The 21,456-nt window shown below is 39.4% G+C and overlaps 1 protein-coding gene across 1 annotated transcript in view; it reads right to left on the bottom strand.

Annotated features, from left to right (window-relative positions):
* Window positions 1-21,456, bottom strand: part of CUX1 (cut like homeobox 1) — a 657,906-nt gene that overhangs the window by 54,290 nt on the left and 582,160 nt on the right. Inside the window, exons 17-18 of the mRNA XM_053706261.1 lie at window positions 12,791-12,906; window positions 12,550-12,666 (exon numbers count right to left, since the gene is read on the bottom strand). Coding sequence (XP_053562236.1) covers window positions 12,550-12,666; window positions 12,791-12,906 — 233 coding nt within the window. The remainder of the gene's footprint in view (window positions 1-12,549; window positions 12,667-12,790; window positions 12,907-21,456) is intronic.

The raw sequence follows: 21,456 nt of genomic DNA on the forward strand, positions 1-21,456 counted from the left end.
AGGTCTTCATTCAAGCGGCAAGAACTCCTCAACGAAGCTGGGAGAAGTCTTTATCCAAGCCGGCAGAAGTGATCCCCCAGACGGGCAGAAGTCTTCATCCAGACGGCATCTTCTATCTTCATCCATCCGGTGCAGAGCGGGTCCATCTTCAAGACATCCAACGCAGAGCATCCTCTTCTTCCGACGACTACCCGACGAATGAAGGTTCCTTTAAGTGACATCATCCAAGATGGCGTCCCTTGAATTCTGATTGGCTGATAGAATTCTATCAGCCAATCAGAATTAAAGGTGAAAAAATCCTATTGGCTGATGCAATCAGCCAATAGGATTGAGCTTGCATTCTATTGGCTGTTCCAATCAGCCAATAGAATGCTAGCTCAATCCTATTGGCTGATTGGATCAGCCAATAGGAATGAAGCTCAATCCTTCTGGCTGATTGCATCAGCCAATAGGATTTTTTCACCTTTAATTCCGATTGGCTGATAGAATTCTATCAGCCAATCGGAACCTTGAAGGAACCTTCATCCTGGAAGAAGACTTCGATTGAAGAGGATGCTTCGCACCAGATGTCTTGAAGATGGACCCGCTCTGCACCGGATGGATGAAGATGGAAGATGCTGTCTGGATGAAGACTTCTGCCCGTCTGGAGGACCACTTCTGCCAGCTTGGATGAAGACTTCTCCCGGCTTCGTTGAGGACTTCTTGCCGCTTGGATGAAGACTTCTCCCGGCTTCGTTGAAGATGGATGTCCGGTCTCCAAAACTTTAAGTTGATCTTCGGGGGTTAGTGTTAGGTTTTTTTAAGGGTTTATTGGGTGGGTTTTATTTTTAGCTTAGGATTTGGGCACTTGAAAAAGAACTAAATGCCCTTTTAAGGGCAATGCCCATCCAAATGCCCTTTTCAGGGCAATGGGGAGCTTAGGTTTTTTTAGTTAGGATCAGCGGTTTAGGGGTTAATATGTTTATTATAGTAGCGACGATGTCCGGAGCGGTAGATTAGGGGTTAATAATTCTATTTTAGTGTTTGCAATGCAGGAGGGCCTCGGTTTAGGGGTTAATAGGTAGTTTATGGGTGTTAGTGTACTTTTTAGCACTTTAGTTATGAGTTTTATGTTACAGCTTTGTAGCGTAAAACTCATAACTACTGACTTTCAGTTTACGGTATTGATCTTGGCGGTATAGGGTGTACCGCTTACTTTTTGGCCTCCCAGGCAGACTCATAATACCGGCGCTATGAAAGTCCCATTGAAAAAGAACTTTGCACAAATTGCGTAAGTTAATTTGCGTTACGGCCAAAAAAGCGTGCAGTACCCCTAAACCTGCAAGACTCGTAATACCAGCGGTAGTGAAAAAGAGCCTTAACGCTGCTTTTTCACTCATACCGCAAAACTCGTAATCTAGCCGATTATTAGTAACACATACTTATTACAAGCTGTGGATACAACCCTTAAAAACCCAGTTTAGCGTGTTTATTATTTCTTATTTGTTTGGTCAATTGGCCTCATGCCCTGCACTGATATAAGTGATCTCTGTGGGGCCAGGCGGCAGCATACTTAAATATGCAGTAGGCACTCCAGCATCTCCTGTAGGGACACAAATTTCAGAAGTAAAAAAAAGGAAAAGCATGAAAAATAAATAATAAAAGGTCACCACCACTGCCACAATTTTTTTTCTTCTTTTTTTTTTTAAAGACCAGTGCCTGATATTAGTATAATGTATTGATGTGCTAGTCATTTAAGGAAAGGAAATAAGCACTCCTTACTAGAAAAATAACTCATTGCATTATAATATCCACTGTACTACTGAAGGATAAAACAAATATTCTAAAAATGCAAACATTTTCTTCTTTAGATCACGATAGTATCATTAGCATATACACCCCCAGGAACAACTCTGTAAAACTGCTTGTCAATTATGAAAAACTTTCATGATTCAGATAGGGCATGCCCTTTTAAACAACTTTCCAATTTACTTTTATCATCAAATTTGCTTTATTCTCTTGTTATTTTTTGTTGAAAGCTAAACCTAGGTAGGTGCATATGCTAATTTCTAAATCCTTGAAGGCTGTCTTTTTCTTAATGCATTTTGACAGTTTTTCACAGCTAAACAGCGCTCACCCCCATGAGCATTGATTGGCTAAAATGCAAGTCTGTCAAAAGAATTTTAATAAGGGGGCTGCAAAAAATGGGGAATTAGTAATAAAGGGATTATCTATCTTAAACAATAAAAATTCTTGAGTAGACTGTCCCTTTAAGGTAGCCGATAAGGGTGGTTCTGTGGTTGTTTTAAATAGAGAAGATTATATTAATGAGGCACTCTGACAACTAAGTGACGAAACAAAGTATGCAAGATTGAAAAATAACCATACCAAAAAGTATCAAAGGGAATTAAAACACCTTTTAGACAATGATATAAAGAAGGGTTTCTTGGACAGAGAAACAGTGGAATATTTTGTTTGTAGACTTTCCTGTTACCCCTCATTTGCCATCATTTACCCAAGTCTACAAGAAGTGAGAGGAAGACCTATAGTCAGTGGAATTGGGTCTATCTTGGAGTATTTGTCACAATGGTCGTACGCTATTTTACGACCATTTGCGTTAGCCCTACCTAGTTACCTTTATGATACAAAATAATTAAACATTCTTCAGTGCCTGGTCTTAAAAAAATGAGTATAGATGGTAACAATGTTTTAGCCTTATTTTCCACAGTTTCTCATGATAGAGGTATTTAGGCTATCACATACTTTTTGGCTGAATTTTCCAGCTATACTCATGCTTTCCAAGAATATATCATTGAGGTTGAGTTTGCTATATGCAGAAGTGTGGTACAGTTATGGGGGCAACATTCCCTCCCTCTTATGCCAACATATATTTTGGTTGGTACCCGTTGCCAAACATTTTGCACAGCATAAAATAACAACAGCGAGACCTGAAACTTTTCAAGTTCAATGCATTGACTATGCTGTAGACAACAGGAGAAGAGGCAATAGGTTTGCAATATTGCTACATAGAGAGGCATATTGAATCTTTACTCTAGGGACAAAAGAACCTAGAGGGATAAATGTTAGATGGGATATTGACCTGTATGTAGGAAATTGATAAATACAAATACACAATATTGAGATATATTCTCCCTAACAAAAGAAAAACTGAACACACTAGGTATATAGACTGTCTGCAAAAATTATGAATATAATATAAGATTGCGTTTTCAGTGAAGTAAATACATGTATTTTATTATTGTGAATTAATTGTAATTTTACATGAGCAATGGAAGTGTACTATTGGATCTCCCCTTGGAAACATTGCCATTCTCGAAATGTGAGTGATACACATACATTGTAAACACTACAAGTAAAATTAACATACGTAGTTGCAACAATGTCTATTAGGAGCTTATGAGTAACACAATGTAGGCTGGAATGGCCAAAACATTATGTAAAAGTGACTGCACTATTGGCACATTTCTAAATAGGGAATAGATGTCTAATATACAGCTGAGGTGACATCTGTCAAAATCACATAAGCGATATGAATTCGAACATAACATGATTGTTTAGCCAATTGAATAGCGAGAAAACACTGGAATGTGACTGGCAAGTGAGACGAATACGTCACTTCCGGTATTTTCGAGCGAATGGCGCGCAACTTAGGGGGATTTAAATGCGATCTGTGTTTGCTTGCAGACAGCTATCTTTGAGAATGCAGCAAGGAAAATGCGTCAGTTGGCAGGCTGGCTGGGATACAGCGGTATGTGACTGTGAATGTATGTACTTGAACTTTTAATATACAAAATAAAATGTATAGATTTTTATTACTAAATAGCCTTGGTTTTGCAAAGGGGTAATTTCACTGTACTGGATAATCCTCAACTCTTCTGATATTTTAATATTTTGTTACCCTCTGTTTTGAAATCGGTCTCTGAGGGTCAAAGCTATTGGCTAACATGGAAATGCATATATAGGTGTGGCCATAGTAGATGTAGACCATGTGAGTATGTAGAGGTTTCCACTACATTTTCCTCAATGATCACTAATGCTACTTATCCTATAAATAGATATTTGTACTGCACTTCCAAATATGTAATTTATGTAGTGACGTGTTGAGTGCAAAGTTCAATATGTAGGCCTAATAACCCATGATGTTAGATCTCGAATTGGGGAACACTTTTCCACCATTAGTATTGGTACCTCTTCCACTCCCCTTGTGACAAAAGGGAGGCCACCTTCAGATGGATGGCTATTGATCGGGGGGGGGGAGGGAACAACAACAAGAGTGAGATGTTTTGGATATTCAAATTACATACAAGGGTACCATTATGTTTGAAATCTGAATACTACCTAATGAAATATTGGGAATAATAATACTTGCAGTTATGTATCAAATTTAGGATAACCTAGTAGCTGTCAAGCAATCTGTAGATTTGATCAAACTTATGTTCGAAATTTGTACATAGTTATTGGCTGCATAGTGTAATATAATACTAAAAGATTATTGTGAAGTATCATCCATGAATGTGATTCTTTCTAAAATATAGTGCATGATTTTTATATCTATATATATATATATATATGGTTTATTTTGTAATAGTAATTTAGTAGTGGTTTGTGAGGTATACTGTTAATTTAATTAAGTTTGTGATGTCATATCTACCCTCCAATCGATGTTTTAATAAATTTTAAATGTGTATGAACATATGTAGAAACAAACCATGACTACATGTAGGCTTTATTGACATGCACAACCATTTAAAAATACATGGTAAAACATGGAAAAAATACAAACAAATTTACATTAACTTTTAAGTCAAAATCTGATTTTGGAAAATATACTATTTCTATATGTAAATTTAAGCCAAATATAAAATTAATTTTCTTAGGCATGACATTGCCATCTAATATGTTTCATTTCATCAACCTAGGTTTTTTTTCTAATGCAAATACATTATTTATCTTATATAGGTATTTTACAGCTTTTAATGTTACACAGTCACCTTAACAGGGACAATGTACTTGGGCAAGCTCACTGTATTCAAATTTGCTGCAGGAACACCCTTTCAAGTGGTCTAGGCTCTCTCACTCACCTCCACTGGGAGGTTGATTTCTTCTGCTGTATCTTGTTTACATAGCTTTTCTATAAAGAATACTGCACTATTGAAAACAAACATAAGTATGTAACATGCATTCCTGCTTGTTGAAAATGAGAATTAAACTTACTTAACCTTTATTTCTGCAAGTCTTATTTATTGTTCTCACACACACAGGGTAGAAATGTCTTCGCTTCAATGACCCATCAAATCTTGGAGTTCATCAAGCTAGCACTTATAGGATGAAATGATACCATTTACATATCTATAGTCTTTAGTATTGTGGGGTTATGCAAGAGAAGGTTTACCCAATCTAAGTTTGACCTACCTTTTACAACACTATCTTTAGTTTGATTTACAAAAAAAGACTCCGAATAGGGTGCTGCACAATCCAATGGAATGGCATTTGACAACTCTTTTGCAATTAACTGCCCTTTATCATATTTTTATGTTATAGAACAATGACTTCCCCAATACAGCCAGATGCAGCAGTGTGAGATTGTTAACTTCTTTAGAAGGGACAACTGTATATATTAAGCTTACAAGATAATTGTAATTTCCCTGAGAAACGGGGTAAAAAGTAATGGGCCATTCAAATTGTTTGGCAAAATGATTTACAGGCTTTTTATTATTATAATTCTTATTATCATCATTATCAATTATTTGTAGAGCACTAACAGATTCCGCAGCGCTATAAACATAGCTATAATATGCAAAGATAACATTTATAAGAAGTAAATGGGTAGATTGCCCTGCCAAGAGTTCCCAGCTGCTGCAGATCACCTTATATGAAGTATTTTTATTATAAATAATAGTATAACTTCTAGTGTTTTCTAGATATATTAATTACATTGTCAAACTCTAAATAAAATACACTGTATTTGCCATTTATAGTTCTTCTGCAATACTGTGTTACATTTCATATCTAAACTAAGAAGTTGTAGAACACTTAGCAATACTGTCTCACATTTCATATCTAAACTACATAGTTGTAGAACACTTAGCAATACTGTGTTACATTTCATATCTAAACTACATAGTTGTAGAACACTTAGCAATACTGTCTCACATTTCGTATCTAAACTACATAGTTGTAGAACACTTAGCTGTAAATACTGGAACAGCTTCTGGAAAAGTCTGTGTGCTCGTAGGACCGTGGAAACTGCCTGTTCCACCAAAGATATCCACGAACGAAAATGTCCACAGCACATATAGTATAAAAGATGTCTTTATTGACAATAAAAACAGTGACATTTCGTGACCAGTGTCACTTAATCATGCTATACATATCATACACTGGGCTGTCTCTTTTAAACTGTTTAGTTTGGCGCCATTCATTTGTGACCTCAGGCGCCATCTTGTGACCTATAGTGGTTATTACATCTTTCAAAAATATATTTTTCTATGTACCAACTTTTATTTAACATATTTAGAACAAAGTGACACATTTGCTATGCATTTGTTTCTTTGTATTAGTTAAACACCACACCATATATTGACACATTTAATTACCTTAAAAGAAACAACACTACCTATAGTACTAACCTCACTTTTACTGGAAAAGATTTCTCATATTAATCTGACAGTCATTTCAGCAAAAAACCGACCATTCAAAGTCCCTATTCATACCATTGGGGGCCATTGACCCCAATCTATTAATCCAATACATCTCTTTTTGTTTTAATAATTTCTCATAGTCTCCTCCCTTTCGTTGTGGGCCTACGTGATTTATTACCTGCCACCTAAGTTGGCTTACACTGTGGCCTTTTTCTAAAAAATGATGGGACACTGGGGCCTCCCTGTCCCCACATCTAATATTGGAGTGGTGCTGACTCATTCTGTCTTTTACTTTTCTCACTGTCTCTCCAATATAGATGAGGGAACAGGGACACTTGATTAAATACACAGCATAGGTCGTATCGCATGTAAAGAAATTCCTAATAGTTATAACTAATGGCTATTACCACTTCTAGGATGTACAAATTCCTTTCCTCTAATTATCGAATTACAGCTCATACATCCCAAGCATGCGTAACAGCCTAGGTTCTTTTTACTAAGATAGCTGTATTGTTTCTCTTTAGCAGGGCCTATATGTGACCTTACAATGTTGTCCCTCAAGTTCTTAACCCTCTTATACACTATAATGGTTTTTTCCTTGAACTCCTCCACTTGATTGTTACACTTCTGGAGTATAGGCCAATGTTTATTTATTATTTTAGCTATTTGATTACCATGTAAGCTGTACTGTGAGGAGAAAATCATCCTATTTTTATTTTTGACCCTGGGGTTTGTTTCTTCCAAACCCTTGCTGTATTTGTCTATAACCATTTTAGGGTACCCTCTGTTTAAAAATTTCATTTGCATTTCTCTGAATCTCTGATGGTAAATCTCAGGTTCTGTAACTATTCATTCCCTGATTAATTGACTCTTTGGGAGTGACTCCACTTGGTGACGTGGATGAAAGCTATCAAATTGTAGAAGTGTATTTCTATCTCTTTGCTTCATGTATAGATCAAATTCTAGCTTATTGTCTTTCTTATATACCCTGGTATCTAGAAACATAATGCTCTCTTCACTGTAGTTTAGTGTAAACTCCAAATCTTTGACTGACAAATTTAGATCAGCAACAAATCTGATGAGGGAGTCCACGCTGCCCCACCATACGCCAAAAATATCATCTATGAAGCGCCACCAGGCACCACCAAATGTCTTAAACAATGAATTCTCATAGATGATTTTCTCTTCAACCATATTCATTAATAAATTGGCATATGATGGGGCTACGTTGGACCACATTGCAGTCCCTTTTATCTGGATAAACCAGTCGTCTTGGAACATAAAATAGTTCTAATATAGAATAAGCCTTAAAAGATCTTCAATAAATGCACATTGTTGTTCTGAAAAACCTCTATCCACACTCAATACCTTCTTTATGATGCCTATGCCCGTTTCATGCTTAATGCACGTATACAGGTTCTTAACATCTAATGTGTATAATAAAAAACGATCACTTGGTAGATACATCTCTTTCACTTTTTTGAGGAAATCTCCTGTGTCTTTAACTACATTTCATCACCTCCACTTGTAATAATTTGTCTATAAAAATCGACACATTTGAGAAGGCTGAGTCTACACTGGATATAATCGGCCTGCCTGGAGGAGCAGCAGGATTTTTATGTATCTTTCGGACCGTGTAAAAAAACGGTGTCCTAGATTCCTTGTTGTATAAATACTCTTTCAATTTTGTGTCAATGACACCAATTTTTGCTGCTCTCTCCAGGCAGGCCAACAACTCCTTTTGTATTTTATGAACTGGATTTTGTGCCAATGCTTTATAGGTCCCTGCATCATTAAGTTGCTGTCTAATTTCCTCTATATAATACTTCCTATCCATTATAACTGAGGCTCCCCCCTTGTCAGCCCCCTACAATATAATTTGATTTAATTTGCCTTTGAAAGTTTGTAAAGCTCTATTCTCTATTTTACTGATATGACTCGTAAATACTGAACCTCCTCTGGCTGCTTCTTGCTGTACTTTACTTACATCCATATTTACCAATTGAATAAATGTGTTAATGCTATCATTACTTATAACAGGGGTATAATTGCTTTTTTTCTTTAAGCCTATGTTCTTTAAAGTCCATTCATTAGTCTTTCTATGAGGCATTTCTACTGCTCACATCACCTGCAAATTGTACTTTCAATTTAATATTGCGGTAGAGTCTATTCAAATCCTTATTGATCTCAAAAAAATCTGTTCTTATACTAGGGCAAAAAGATAATCCCCTGTTAAGTAGCGTTATCTCACATCATCTAATGCTGTACTTGAGATGTTTACTACTGTCGGTTCTTGTGGTTCCATCGACCCCTCTGGTTGGATTTTCTGACCGGCATCTTCTTTCCTTTTGTGTTTTCTTCCTGCTCTTCGTTTATTTCCTCTCCGCTCAGACTCGTGGAGCTTGACATAGCGTCTGTCGTCGTCTCTCCTTCCGGGTCACGTGTATCTCTCTTGCAATGTTGATTGGTTCCCCGTTTGCCTTTGGGTTGTTTACCTCAATTACCATGGGAACTCTGTCGCCATCTATACAACCATCCTTGTGAATAATCCTGTTTATCTCGTATGAACTTTATACGTTTCCTTTCTTGTAACTCCTTTTGTAGGCGGCTGATTTTTTCATCTGTTTGTAGGATTAGTTTATCCAAATCTTCTCCAGTCATCAATTTCGACAGCTCCTCCTTCGTTGTGGCTAGCTCCGCATCCTGTTTGGCTATTTCTTTTGTTAGCGATTCTACCGTGTGTACAATCAAATCAAATGAGCATTTATTAACAATTGCCTCAAATTTTTCAAAATACTCCTTATTGTTTTTTAACAGAGTAGGGCAAATTCTCATCCTCAATCCCCTTGGGATCCGTTTCACACGGTAGTATTCCGCCAAAGTAGTGGCATGTAAGTCCCAAGATGTATTTTTGTGTCTCAGTTTCTCATATTGCTTAGTGAGCTCATTAACTGGGTTAGCTCTAAGGAAATCCCTGGACCCCCTAGTTACGCTAGTGATGTGCACAGCATCCACCTCAGTGTATACAAACATTTTTCCTCCAGCAGGAGATTTGTCAACCAGATCCATATTTCATAAATCTGTCTTGTTTCCAGCTGCACATACCCTTGGCAGTGAATAACAAACCTGTAAATACTGGAACAGCTTCTGGAAAAGTCAATATATGGTGTGGTGTTTAACTAATACAAAGAAACAAATGCATAGCAAATGTGTCACATTGTTCTAAGTATGTTAAAAGTTGGTACATAGAAAAATATATTTTTGAAAGATGTAATAACCACTATATGTCACAAGATGGTGCCTGAGGTCACAAATAAATGGCGCCAAACTAAACAGTTTAAAAGAGGCAGCCCAGTGTATGATATGTATAGCATGATTAAGTGACACTGGTCACGAAACGTCACTGTTTTTTTGTCAATAAAGCAGTGGCGGCTGGTGAATTATGAAGATAGAGGTGCACTTGGCCCCACCCCTAGCCACACCCCTTTAAATAAAGCCCCGCCCCTCCGATGGCTATATATATATATATACATATATATACACACAAACACACACATATATATATATATATATATACACACACTAGTCCCACTTTTATTTAAAACAAAATTAAAGGGAACTTGTCATACATATTTCCAGTGTGTGTGTGCTCATCTTTATAGTCTGAGGTCTGGGATGGGGGAGTAAATCACAGGAAGAAGGGGATGCAGTAGGCACTGAGGGGCATTTAGTGGGTTAACCATCCACAGTGCAAAGTGATGCTTCATTTTTATTTGTTCAAATCTTTATGTTTATTGCACAGATTCATTTGCAACATCACTATCCGTATGACAAACATAATGTATTTGTTTAATTATCCAATGATTTAACATTCATAACACCATACAATCACTGTTTTTTGTATATTGGATGGTATGGAAAAAGTAATGTGGCTACAGAGGGATACACACATGCCCAGGAGAAAAATAGGCCACCCAGGCACCCTCTGCCCACCACCCATGCCTGCAGCCTGTTCCAGGGTCCATACATATACATACAGCTGAGATCCATTACCCTAGTTATATGCATATATACATTTTTACTGCAGCATATGAAGCTGGCTAGCAGGGTACCACATGACATGAAGAAATACCTTTTTAAGTCTCATCATCACTATAAAGAAAATTAAGTCACTCAAATTTGATAGGGAAACAACCTTTAGTAATCAGGTAGGAATGTGGTAAAAATACATCACAGCTAAACAATACTGATTAACTAGACCCTAATTTAAAAGCAGCAATTTCATTACACAGACTACTACAGATATTATTGCTCAAAGTTTATATAAGAAATGTCAGCTTGTGACACAGAGAAGCTTCAGTCTCCTGCTTAACCTCCTCCCTTACATGCCTAGACCATATTGTGAGCATAATTTAACCCCCTGGCTGTCAAAAGGGGCTGCATTGCAATGTATTCGGATGTACTGAAATTCTCTATGATAGCCAAGGGGTTAAATAATGCTCTGCATCTTTTTTTTCTTCTTTTTTTTTTAAAGAATGCTGGATTAGAGAATAGAAAACTAAAAGCTGGTATTGCTAGAATAAGTAGTGTGTGCACTGTTTTCATGACCCTGCATGGGTGTTTAATAAATCTCTAACTTTAAGCTGTCACAAATTGAAACTTACGGGTCATTTTTAATGGCATGTGAGGAAGATCTCCAGCACTCACCTACTAGGCTGCTTCTAGTGTATGCAGGAGGAGGGCAGCACTTTAATATTTTCACTGGAAGTTTATTGCCTGCTGCTCTCCATGTTTAATTTCTCCCGGTCTTACTCTCTGACAGAGCTGTGTGATTTACGCACACAACTCAGTCAGCTTTGGTCATTCCCCCTCAGTGTAGCACAGAAAAAAGATCAAGCTGTGCTACACCGGAGGGATGTGAAAAGTCCAGCACTGTTGAAATATAATTAAAAAAAAATCACATTCCACATCCCTCCTGTTACAGAAGTTCTGAGTTGCGCTGCTTGCAATACACAGAGAGGGCTTTGAGGGAACATTGGAAATGAGGCATCATTATTACCTAGAAAGTCCGCTGGTGTTGGCTCTAAGAATGGCAGCTACTGCCTGCATTATGGTAACAGTCCAAATACCTTATGGGACTACAGAGGGATATAGAACAAGCCAGGACCATCTTAGCTACAAAAGAAGGGACACTTGCAGCGATGCGATGCCTGTGTAGCGGGTGGGGCTAGCTAAGGTAACCGACTGCTACCTTGAGGCAGGCACAGAGGGATATGCATCTTCAAGCCTCTCTGCTGAGCTTTCAGTATAGCTCCTCTCCGCTCAAAAGCTATCTCCACAATGAGATTTTTGTGCCGTTGAGGGGGAGGAGCCTCATGGGCTGTGGCTATGACGTATGGGGCGTGGTGCACTGGTGAAGCGTATCAGACAGAGGCAGAGCACTGGCTGAAGTCCCACTCACACAGTTCAGCCTGTGCGATGAAGCCTCTATAGGAAATGGATTTGAGCTGAGAGGGACGCCTGCAGTGAATACAATAGATCACTGTTACAGACATAGGGCTTTCTACCGCACGTGCGGTCCGGATAAAAAAAAAAAAAAATTACATATACCGTACAATTTTTTTTTTTTTTTTTAAGTCTGAATTTAAATTTTTGGGGTTAAAAATAAAATATAATTTTTCCAATAGAGGGCTATTTGAAAAATTATATTTTATTCAGCAAAAGTTTTTTTTCTCTTCTTGCTTGGGGGTTCACGTGCGGAAGTGCACAAAGGGAGGAGCCTCCACTGCAATAAAGACATCTTTTATACTATATGTGCTGTGGACATTTTCGTTTGTGTAGAACACTTAGCAATACTGTGTCACATTTCATATCTAAACTACGTAATTGTAGAAAACTTAGTACTTACTCTGCCAGGATAGCTCTGCAGGAACTTAATCTTTTCATATAGCTTAATGTTATCCGCTCTTAGGTTATCCAGCTCATTCTGAAGGGCTCTCATTGTATGATGCATCATTCTGTTTTCCTAGAAGAATAAAAATGACACCCAAAACTTAAATAACAGCACCAGATACTATCTGCTCTCTTCATTGACTGTGACTCTATGTACAATGTAATTATGCAGGAATAATTTTTCTCTGACAACCTACCGCCTCAAGCTCCTGATTACGTGCGCGGAAACGCTCTCTCTGGCTGGATATGATAGACAGAAGAGAATCCATTTGGCCTTCAGGAAGTGATGTACTCACAGCACCTGGGGTATAACCTGTAATAAAAACATAAATTATGCTTACCTAATTATTTTCTTTTCTTCAGACAGAAAGAGTCCACAGCTGCATTCATTACTTTTGGGAAATTCAGAACCTGGCCACCAGGAGGAGGCAAAGACACCCCAGCTAAAGGCTTAAATACGCCTCCCACTTCCCCCATCCCCCAGTCATTCTGCCGAGGAACAAGGAACAGTAGAAGAAGCATAGGGTGAAAAGGTGCCAGAAGAACAAAAATAACCGATGCCCCCCAGAAAAATTACGTGCGGGGAGCTGTGGACTCTTTCCGTCTTAAGAAAAGGAAATTATCAGGTAAACATAATTTATGTTTTTCTTCATAAATGGAAAGAGTCCACAGCTGCATTCATTACTTTTGGGAAAACAATACCCAGCTATAGAGGACACTGAATGATAAAAACGGGAGGGTACAAAAGGCGGCCCATTCTGAGGGTACCAGGCCTAAATCCCTTACACCAGAAACCGCAGCTTCTTCCGAAGCCGAGAAAAATTTGAAAAAGGAAAAAGCCCAAGGACACAGATCCACAGATAGACCATAAGTCTTGCTAGAGATCGCAGGAACTAGACTCGACTGAGCCAACAGCCTCCAAGAGACACCGTCTACCGGCAGACAGTCTTGCAACAACAAACCCCTTACTAAAGAAAGGGATCAAACAGTCTAATTCACCGAAAAGGAGAAAAACACGGAGAAAACATCCATAAAGGATTATATAGAACCCTAAATAGGGCACAGAAAAACCCATAAATAGGGCCCTGACGAGCCCCAAAGAATGCCGGGTGAGAAGAAACCCAGAGGGCCAAACCAACCGAGACCCAACCGGTCTCGTAGAACAAGGGAGATAACGCCCAAGCCTGTTTGCTCAAAATCCACGGGATCAAGCGCAGAGCTTTAAAAGAGAAGAGAATCTTCCCTCATCCACACCCCAAAATGTAACTGAAGACAAGACCCCTGAAACCATTAAAGCCAGCTCAGAATATTCAAATATTAAAAAGAAAAAAGATAAACCTTGATGGCAACACCTGAAGAGTCAGAACACTGCACACTGCTGTCATCTGAAGATAAATCTAGAAATTTAAATATATGCAGGCAAGTAGGCATCCAGCAAACCAGCAGATGCCGCCAATCCTTCCAACAAAATCGTAAACGTGGAAAAGAAGCAGAGCCCCTCAAGGATGGCTCATCCAACCTCGATGATCCGAGGATGAAATTGTCAGAGCAACAGATCTCATATCCTGCTTTAAACACCGGACCAGCCGAAGTGAAAGGCATGTCTGACAGACAGGGGAAACAAACAAAAAAAACCACTCCAAGCCCCCCAGGGAATGGAATAGGGAAAATTATTCACCCCAAAGAGCTCTGGCGCTAACCCATTCGCTCCTACAAACAAAAGGCACTTCCAAAAGAGCCCCCTAGGACTTGGCATAGAGAAATGCCAAAGAGATCCCAGAAGATCTGGCACAACTCTCCTTGACAGTCGCGACACAGAGTCTACTCTCCAACAGCTGGTCGAACAAGCCACAGAGCAGCAGACTGTTGCCTCTCCTAAATAAAAAGTACTTGCTCCGAGAACAAGTGCTTTAACAAGAGCTTTGAGCGAGGCCTGAACACACAACCTGCCATGGTAACTCGAGCATTAATGGGGATGAGGCAGGAATAAACCCTAGTCTCTCAAATCCCAGGCAGAAGGAGTATCCACTATGCCACAGGCAGTGGAACCCGACCAGGCCCCGCTCCTCCTGCACCCAATGCAGGACCACGATCCTCAACAGAGAGGAGACCCTTCTGCTGAAGGAGGCAATCTACCCCCCAAAGGGGAGGACACAGATAAGAAACAGCACCCATGACCACAAGGACATGAGAAGCCGTACGCTAATCAGTCGAGACCGAATGAAGATCCATCCAGATCACTACTGTTGTATACAACAGAGAAAAACTCCCATAAAAGGGAGCACACTCAATCCTAAGGACAATAAGCCCCCATAGAAAACCTGGGTCGTCCTGAACCAGTCCACAGGATCATAAGTCCATAAGGATCCTATATAAGAACCCAAGAACTGGGACCCAGAGTCGTCTTAAAACGAACAACACCTCCCGGGAGCACAAGATACCCCGTCTGAAGATTCAGATCTCATAGGGGATGATATCTGGGCTAACCTGGAGAAATGGGCACATGACTCACTCATAAATTCCCAGCCCAAAGGGAAAAGAACGCCCCTAAAAGGAGACCATCCCCCCACCAACAAGGTGCTAGGTTGTAGTCATGCAAACTACTCTAGAGCCCAAAGGCACCAAGGACCACACACGCGCAGTCCAAGACTAAGGGAAATAATTATGAGAGCAGAAATCACCTGAAGAAAGAGTAGAAAAACACTAGTCTCCATAATCGTCTCAGATTATCCTTCCGGAGGACCACCAAGGAAGAAGAATGCAGAGCATCCCGAATCCTGGTGGAATATCCCCTAAGCGAAGCTAGGAAAGGAGGAGACAACAGTCTATCGTCCCTAATAAGGAATGACGAACTCAGAAAAGCACCGCATGGCCCTCAACTACTGCCAAGAAAAAAAACGGACAAAGTCCAAACCGTTTTGACTCTAAGGAAGAGACCACAAGAAGAAATAAGTCCTAAAAAGGACAATCCCAAGAACCTTGAAAGGCAAGACCGCCAGGAACTGGCTGCACGAAGGACCTAAATCCTTCAACTCCTAACCCACAACGGGAAGGGAACACTCTAGATCCTGAGTTGGAACCAACAGATTATGATGTAGTGGATCTCAACTGAGTCCCGGCCAACTAGATTGAAAGGCTAATGAGGACCGAAAACAACCCTCCATGCATCTAAACAAACCACGGATCATCAAATCCTCTCGGAATGCTGGCTGAAATTTGTAAAATAAAAACAAATAATAGTGGCAACCACTCGGCATCCTAACCAGACCAGCCAGGTATAGTAGGCGCCACGTGTCTGAAATAGGTCGTAAAAACAGAAGGATTTGTACCCAGTCAGGACCAGCCTGAAACCAAGGGCCCAATACTGACAAGGCTACACAAAGTCACCCCCTTAGAGGGAGAGATAAATAATAGACAGAGGACTAAAACACGTCCTCATGAACACATTTTCATAGAAGTAACAGTGCAATCACAAAATTACGAGTATTGATTCCAGAGAAGAAAATTCCCAAAGGAAATATTGTAACAAACATGAACTTTAAAACAAATAAAATCCATCCTAACCGGATAAAAATAAAATATAAAGCAATCTGTTGGTTATCGCCCAGGAAGAAAACAGACACTCCAGCAGGGACCAGCCTAACAGGAATCCGAGTCTTCCAAGCTCAGAACTGGAAAGATACTCAAGAAACAAGACTATAAGAAGATTACTTCATCCCCTTATGTCTAATCAAGCATGCCATTCGCATCGGAAGACTGAGGATCCACAACCCCATTAAGAGTGGGAGCCTTCAATAAAGCCAAAAACGTGCCTCAGTAGAACACAAAGGCGTGCCAGTCTATAACGAAAGGCAAAAGTTACCTCCACCAGGACAAACGAAGACCCTGGCCCCGAAGGTTGACCCCCTGAAGCCTCAGAGACAGTCACTCCCCAAGAGGGCTGAACTTGACCAGGCGATCCCACGCCTGATGAGCCCTGGTTAACGGAAAACACAGAGAATATCTTAAACACACTCCTGGGAGATGTAAATGCGCCAGCGCCAAATATATGGTCATGCGAAATCATGTCGTAACCTCCAAAGGAAACAAGCCACCCTCCAGAGAAGGATAAGCTGTGTTTGGGTTACCTGCGTGCGTAGTAAGAGTTGGTTGTAGGGAACTCACCTCGCGGGAAGCAGAATCCCTGGAGGTGGATGGCTCAGCGGGCCCCTGGTTCCCGATCCTGAGGAACAGAGCACTCTAAAATAAAACAGCATTCGGAACATAACTGATGGACATGTATCACTTGGGCCAATTCATATTCTTCACAAGAAGTAGAATCAGAGACATCCGTCTCCAAAAAATCAGAATCCTCCATAACTGGGATATTGATAAAAAATGGACCAATAAAAAAAATGTAAACGGCACCTTACACCCCCAATGGCTAGGGCACTCACCACCTCCTATGAACCAGACACCAGCAAAACAGAATTTCTCCATCGCCACACAGTCAGGAATGCGGAAATCGAGAGCCAAAACATGACATCCAGTCACAAGTTGTACCGTGCAGTCCATGAAAAAGCATGCCAAACCGTAAAGGCTGCGTCACTTGGAATAGGCTGTTATGTTCCGAAAAAGCCATGAGCCAAAGTATTACTACACAATAGCAGACAAAATCCCATAACAAACATGATTAAAAAAAAACCTGTTCATAACCCCTTCAGGAGATATTAACCCTTGATTCCAAGATACAAAAGGAGCCTCACTGAGACCCTGTATTTAAGTTATTCCCGCAAGGTTGTAACCTCTCGGATAAACTGTTGTAACTACAAGACATCCCTGATGAAAGTAAAACGAAATGATCTTACCGGAATCTACACCGTGGAACAGGAACATGGCCCTTCAAGTGTGACAGATAGTAGCGTCGCTTCTGCCATGGACTTGAGAGAAGCAGGCAGGAAAACTCGTCAACGCTGAATGCTTGTGGAGTTGTTAATCTGAGTCGGGATGGTTTCGCAGGAAGACTCTCCCTGCATTTCCGGAATCTAAGATTCATCCATGCTCTCACTGAAAGGCTAACAGGACTACTTAAAACTCCAGTCCCATTCCGAATAGTACTTCATAAGAGACTATCGAAAACTTCTGACACTTCTCTGCCAACCTCCTGGGACAAAAGACAAAGAGTGACTGGGGGATGGGGGAAGTGGGAGAGGTATTTAAAGGGACACTGAACCCAAATTTTTTCTTTCGTGATTCAGATAGAGCATGCAATTTTAAGCAACTTTCTAATTTACTCCTATTATCAAATTGTCTTCATTCTCTTGGTATGTTTATTTGAAAAGCAACAATGTAAGTTTAGATGCCGGCCCATTTTGGTGAACAACCTGGGTTGTCCTTGCTGATTGGACAGCACCAATAAACAAGTGCTGTCCGTGGTTCTGAACCAACAAATTTCTGGCTCCTTAGCTTAGTTGCCTTCTTTTGTAAATAAAGATAGCAAAAGAACGAAGAAAAAATGATAATAGAAGTAAATTAGAAAGTTGCTTAAAATTGCATGTTCTATCTGAATCATGAAAGAAAAAATTTGGGTTCAGTGTCCCTTTAAGCCTTTGGCTGGGGTGTCTTTGCCTCCTCCTGGTGGCCAGGTTCTGAATTTCCCAAAAGTAATGAATGCAGCTGTGGACTCTTTCCGTTTATGAAGAAAAAGGATAACACAATAAAACAATGAAATGTCCTAAGATATGTGTGGCGGTTCTGTGATTTATGTATAAATTGAGCAGACTTTATTTTATAGTAATGTCACTATTTTTGAGCATCTACTTTTTATGCAGTGTTGAAGTAAAACTAGGGTTTATCTATTTAGACGACACATGTGTGTTTATTTACAATTTAACCCCTTAAGGACAAGGCCTTTTTTCAATTTCTTTCCCTTAAAGGATTCCAAAACGTTAATATTGTCGGCACAAAATGACCATCCTTTTCCAATCACAAACGTTTATATTGCCAAAATTACCGACTCTTACAGCAAAACGATAGTTCATAATACTATAAAATTATATTTTATATTTACACGGTGACGTCATTTAATCCAACCCTCTTTTATGGGCCGTTCCCTAGCAAACTCCATCGCCAATCGTAATGCTATCTATTGCATATCATTAACTGGTAATTTCGTCACTCGACGCATGCGCATTGCGACCCACTGTCTCTTGCATGTGCATATGTTACCACATTTCGTCACTCAACGCATGCGCATTGCGACCCGCTGTCTCGCACATGCGCATATGTTACCACACTTAGCCTTAGAATGCTGTTGGAATAATGCTTGATGCTGGATTGATGCTGTGTGACGTATGCAATGTCTAGTCAGGAATATCGTGCATGTGCAAAGCAACATCTGTCCGCGATTTTCATAACCTAGGTTATTGGTCACGATTGGAGAATTATAAAGACTAGCCAGCAATGGGTTCGGAAAACAATTAATTTTCAAAGTAAGATATATAACAAACGCGAGTAATTGTAAACGCAAAGCCAATTACAAATATAGTTAAAATATATTTATCTTGCAATTGGAGATTAGTTTTTGTCACGGTTTAGTGTCCCTTTAAGGACCAGGGCAATTTTTAAATGTCTGCAGTGTTTGTGTTTAGCTGTAATTTTCCTCTTACTCATTTATTGTACCCACACATATTATATACCATTTTTCTCGCCATTAAATGGACTTTCTAAAGATACCATTATTTTCATCATATCTTATAATTTACCATAAAACAAATTATAAAATATGATGAAAAAAAAACATTTTTTCTAACTTTGACCCCCAAAATCTACAACCACCAAAAACACCCATGCTAAATAGTTTCTAAATTTTGTCCTGAGTTTAGAAATACCCAATAATTACATGTTCTTTGCTTTTTTTGTAAGTTATAGGGCAATAAATACAAGTAGCACTTTGCTATTTCCAAACCATTTTCTTTCAAAATTAGCGATAGTTACATTGGAACACTGATATCTGTCAGGAATCCCTGAATATCCCGTGACATGTATATATATTTTTTTTAGTAGACAACCCAAAGTATTGATCTAGGCCCATTTTGGTATATTTAATGCCACCATTTCACCGCCAAATGCAATCAAATAAAAAAATTGTTCACTTTTTCACAAACTTTTCACAAATATTAGGTTTCTCACTGAAATTATTTACAAACAGCTTGTGCAATTATGACACAAATGGTTGTAAATGCTTCTCTGGGATCCCCTTTGATCAGAAATAGCAGACATATATGGCTTTGGCGTTGCTTTTTGGTAATTAGAAGGCCGCTAAATGCCACTGCGCACTACATTTGTATTAGGCCCAGCAGTGAAGGGGTTTGTAGGGAGCTTTTAGGGTTAATTTTAGCTTTAGGGTAGTGTAGTAGACAACACAAAGTATTGATCTAGGCACATTTTGATATATTTCATGCCACCATTTCATTCATGCCCCCATTTCACCGCCAAATGCGATCAAATAAAAAAAATTGGTCACTTTTTCACTAACATCTATATCATAATATAACATATAAATATATATATATATATATATATATATATATATATATATATATATATAATATAACATATATATAATATTTTCAGTTCACTATGGAGGTTAATAATTCTTCGATTTCTTTTTTAGATATCGAATTACGTTCAAATTTGGAAACTTCCAGTATTGAAACTGAATTGTTTCGCAAACCAAGTGCTGGAAATACTATTCTGAATGCCCGGTCATGTCAGCCAAAACATACTATTAATCCAATCCCTAAGAGCCAATATATAAGGGTTAAACGTAATTGTAGCAACTCTCAGAGCTATTTGAAACATTCTAATGACCTAACCGCCAGACTAATTGAGAGAGACTTAGAGCAGGTTAAGAAAGAAGTTGACCAGGTTGAGAGAAAAGACTGCTGTCTGCCAGTACCCACTTTGAAATAAAATAACTTTTTTTTTTAAACCTAACATTTTCTGTAGTGTAGCTGTCCCCCTCCATACCCTACCACCTCCCCCTCCCAGATCACTCCCAGATCCCCCCTCCTCTACACCCACCACCCTCTCCCAGCAATTTTTCTCTCCAACTGCGCCTAGATTGCGGGTGCGCGCACACCCAGCATGGAGAACAGCTGTCCGGAAGGAAGTTCCCCAGCGAAGGACCGCTCACCCGCCTCCCTGCAATGGCTCCCACCAACAATCGGCACCATCGCTGGCCGATGCAGAGAGGGCCACAGAGTGGCTCTCTCTTCATCGGTGTGCCTAAAAAGGTATTGCAGTGATGCCTCAATATCGAGGAATCACTGCAATACCTTGAAAGAGGCTGGAAGCGATCAGGATCGATTCCAGCCGCTTAAAACCCCTGACGATGTACAGGGTACGTCGCTGGCCTTTAAAGACCAGTTTGTGTAAGACGTACCCTGTATGACATGCGTCATTAAGGGGTTAAAAAAAATCGAATTATTTTCTATCAAAATTCAAAAAGAACAAACAATTTTCCAAGTTATTTTATCAAATTAAATTATTATAAAATGTGCTGTGCTGTGAGAGCTAGCTGAACACATCGGGTGAGCCAATGACAAGATGCAGCCACCAATCACTAGCTAGCTCCCAGTATTGCATCTGAGCCTACCTAGGTATGCTTTTCATCAAAGGACACCAAGACGACAACAAAATTGGATAATAGAAGTAAACTGTAAAGTTGTTTAAGATTGCATGCTCTATCTGAATCATAAAAGTTTAATTTTAAATTTACTGTTTAATTATATTTCCACTTTTAAACTCCTAGCAGATTAGTGTTCTGCTGTTTTCAAACCACATTATGGGCCAGATTACGAGTGGAGTGCAAATGTTTGCA

This window comes from Bombina bombina, chromosome 3 (assembly GCF_027579735.1).
Source record: "Bombina bombina isolate aBomBom1 chromosome 3, aBomBom1.pri, whole genome shotgun sequence".
NCBI classification, from domain to species: Eukaryota; Metazoa; Chordata; class Amphibia; order Anura; family Bombinatoridae; genus Bombina; species Bombina bombina.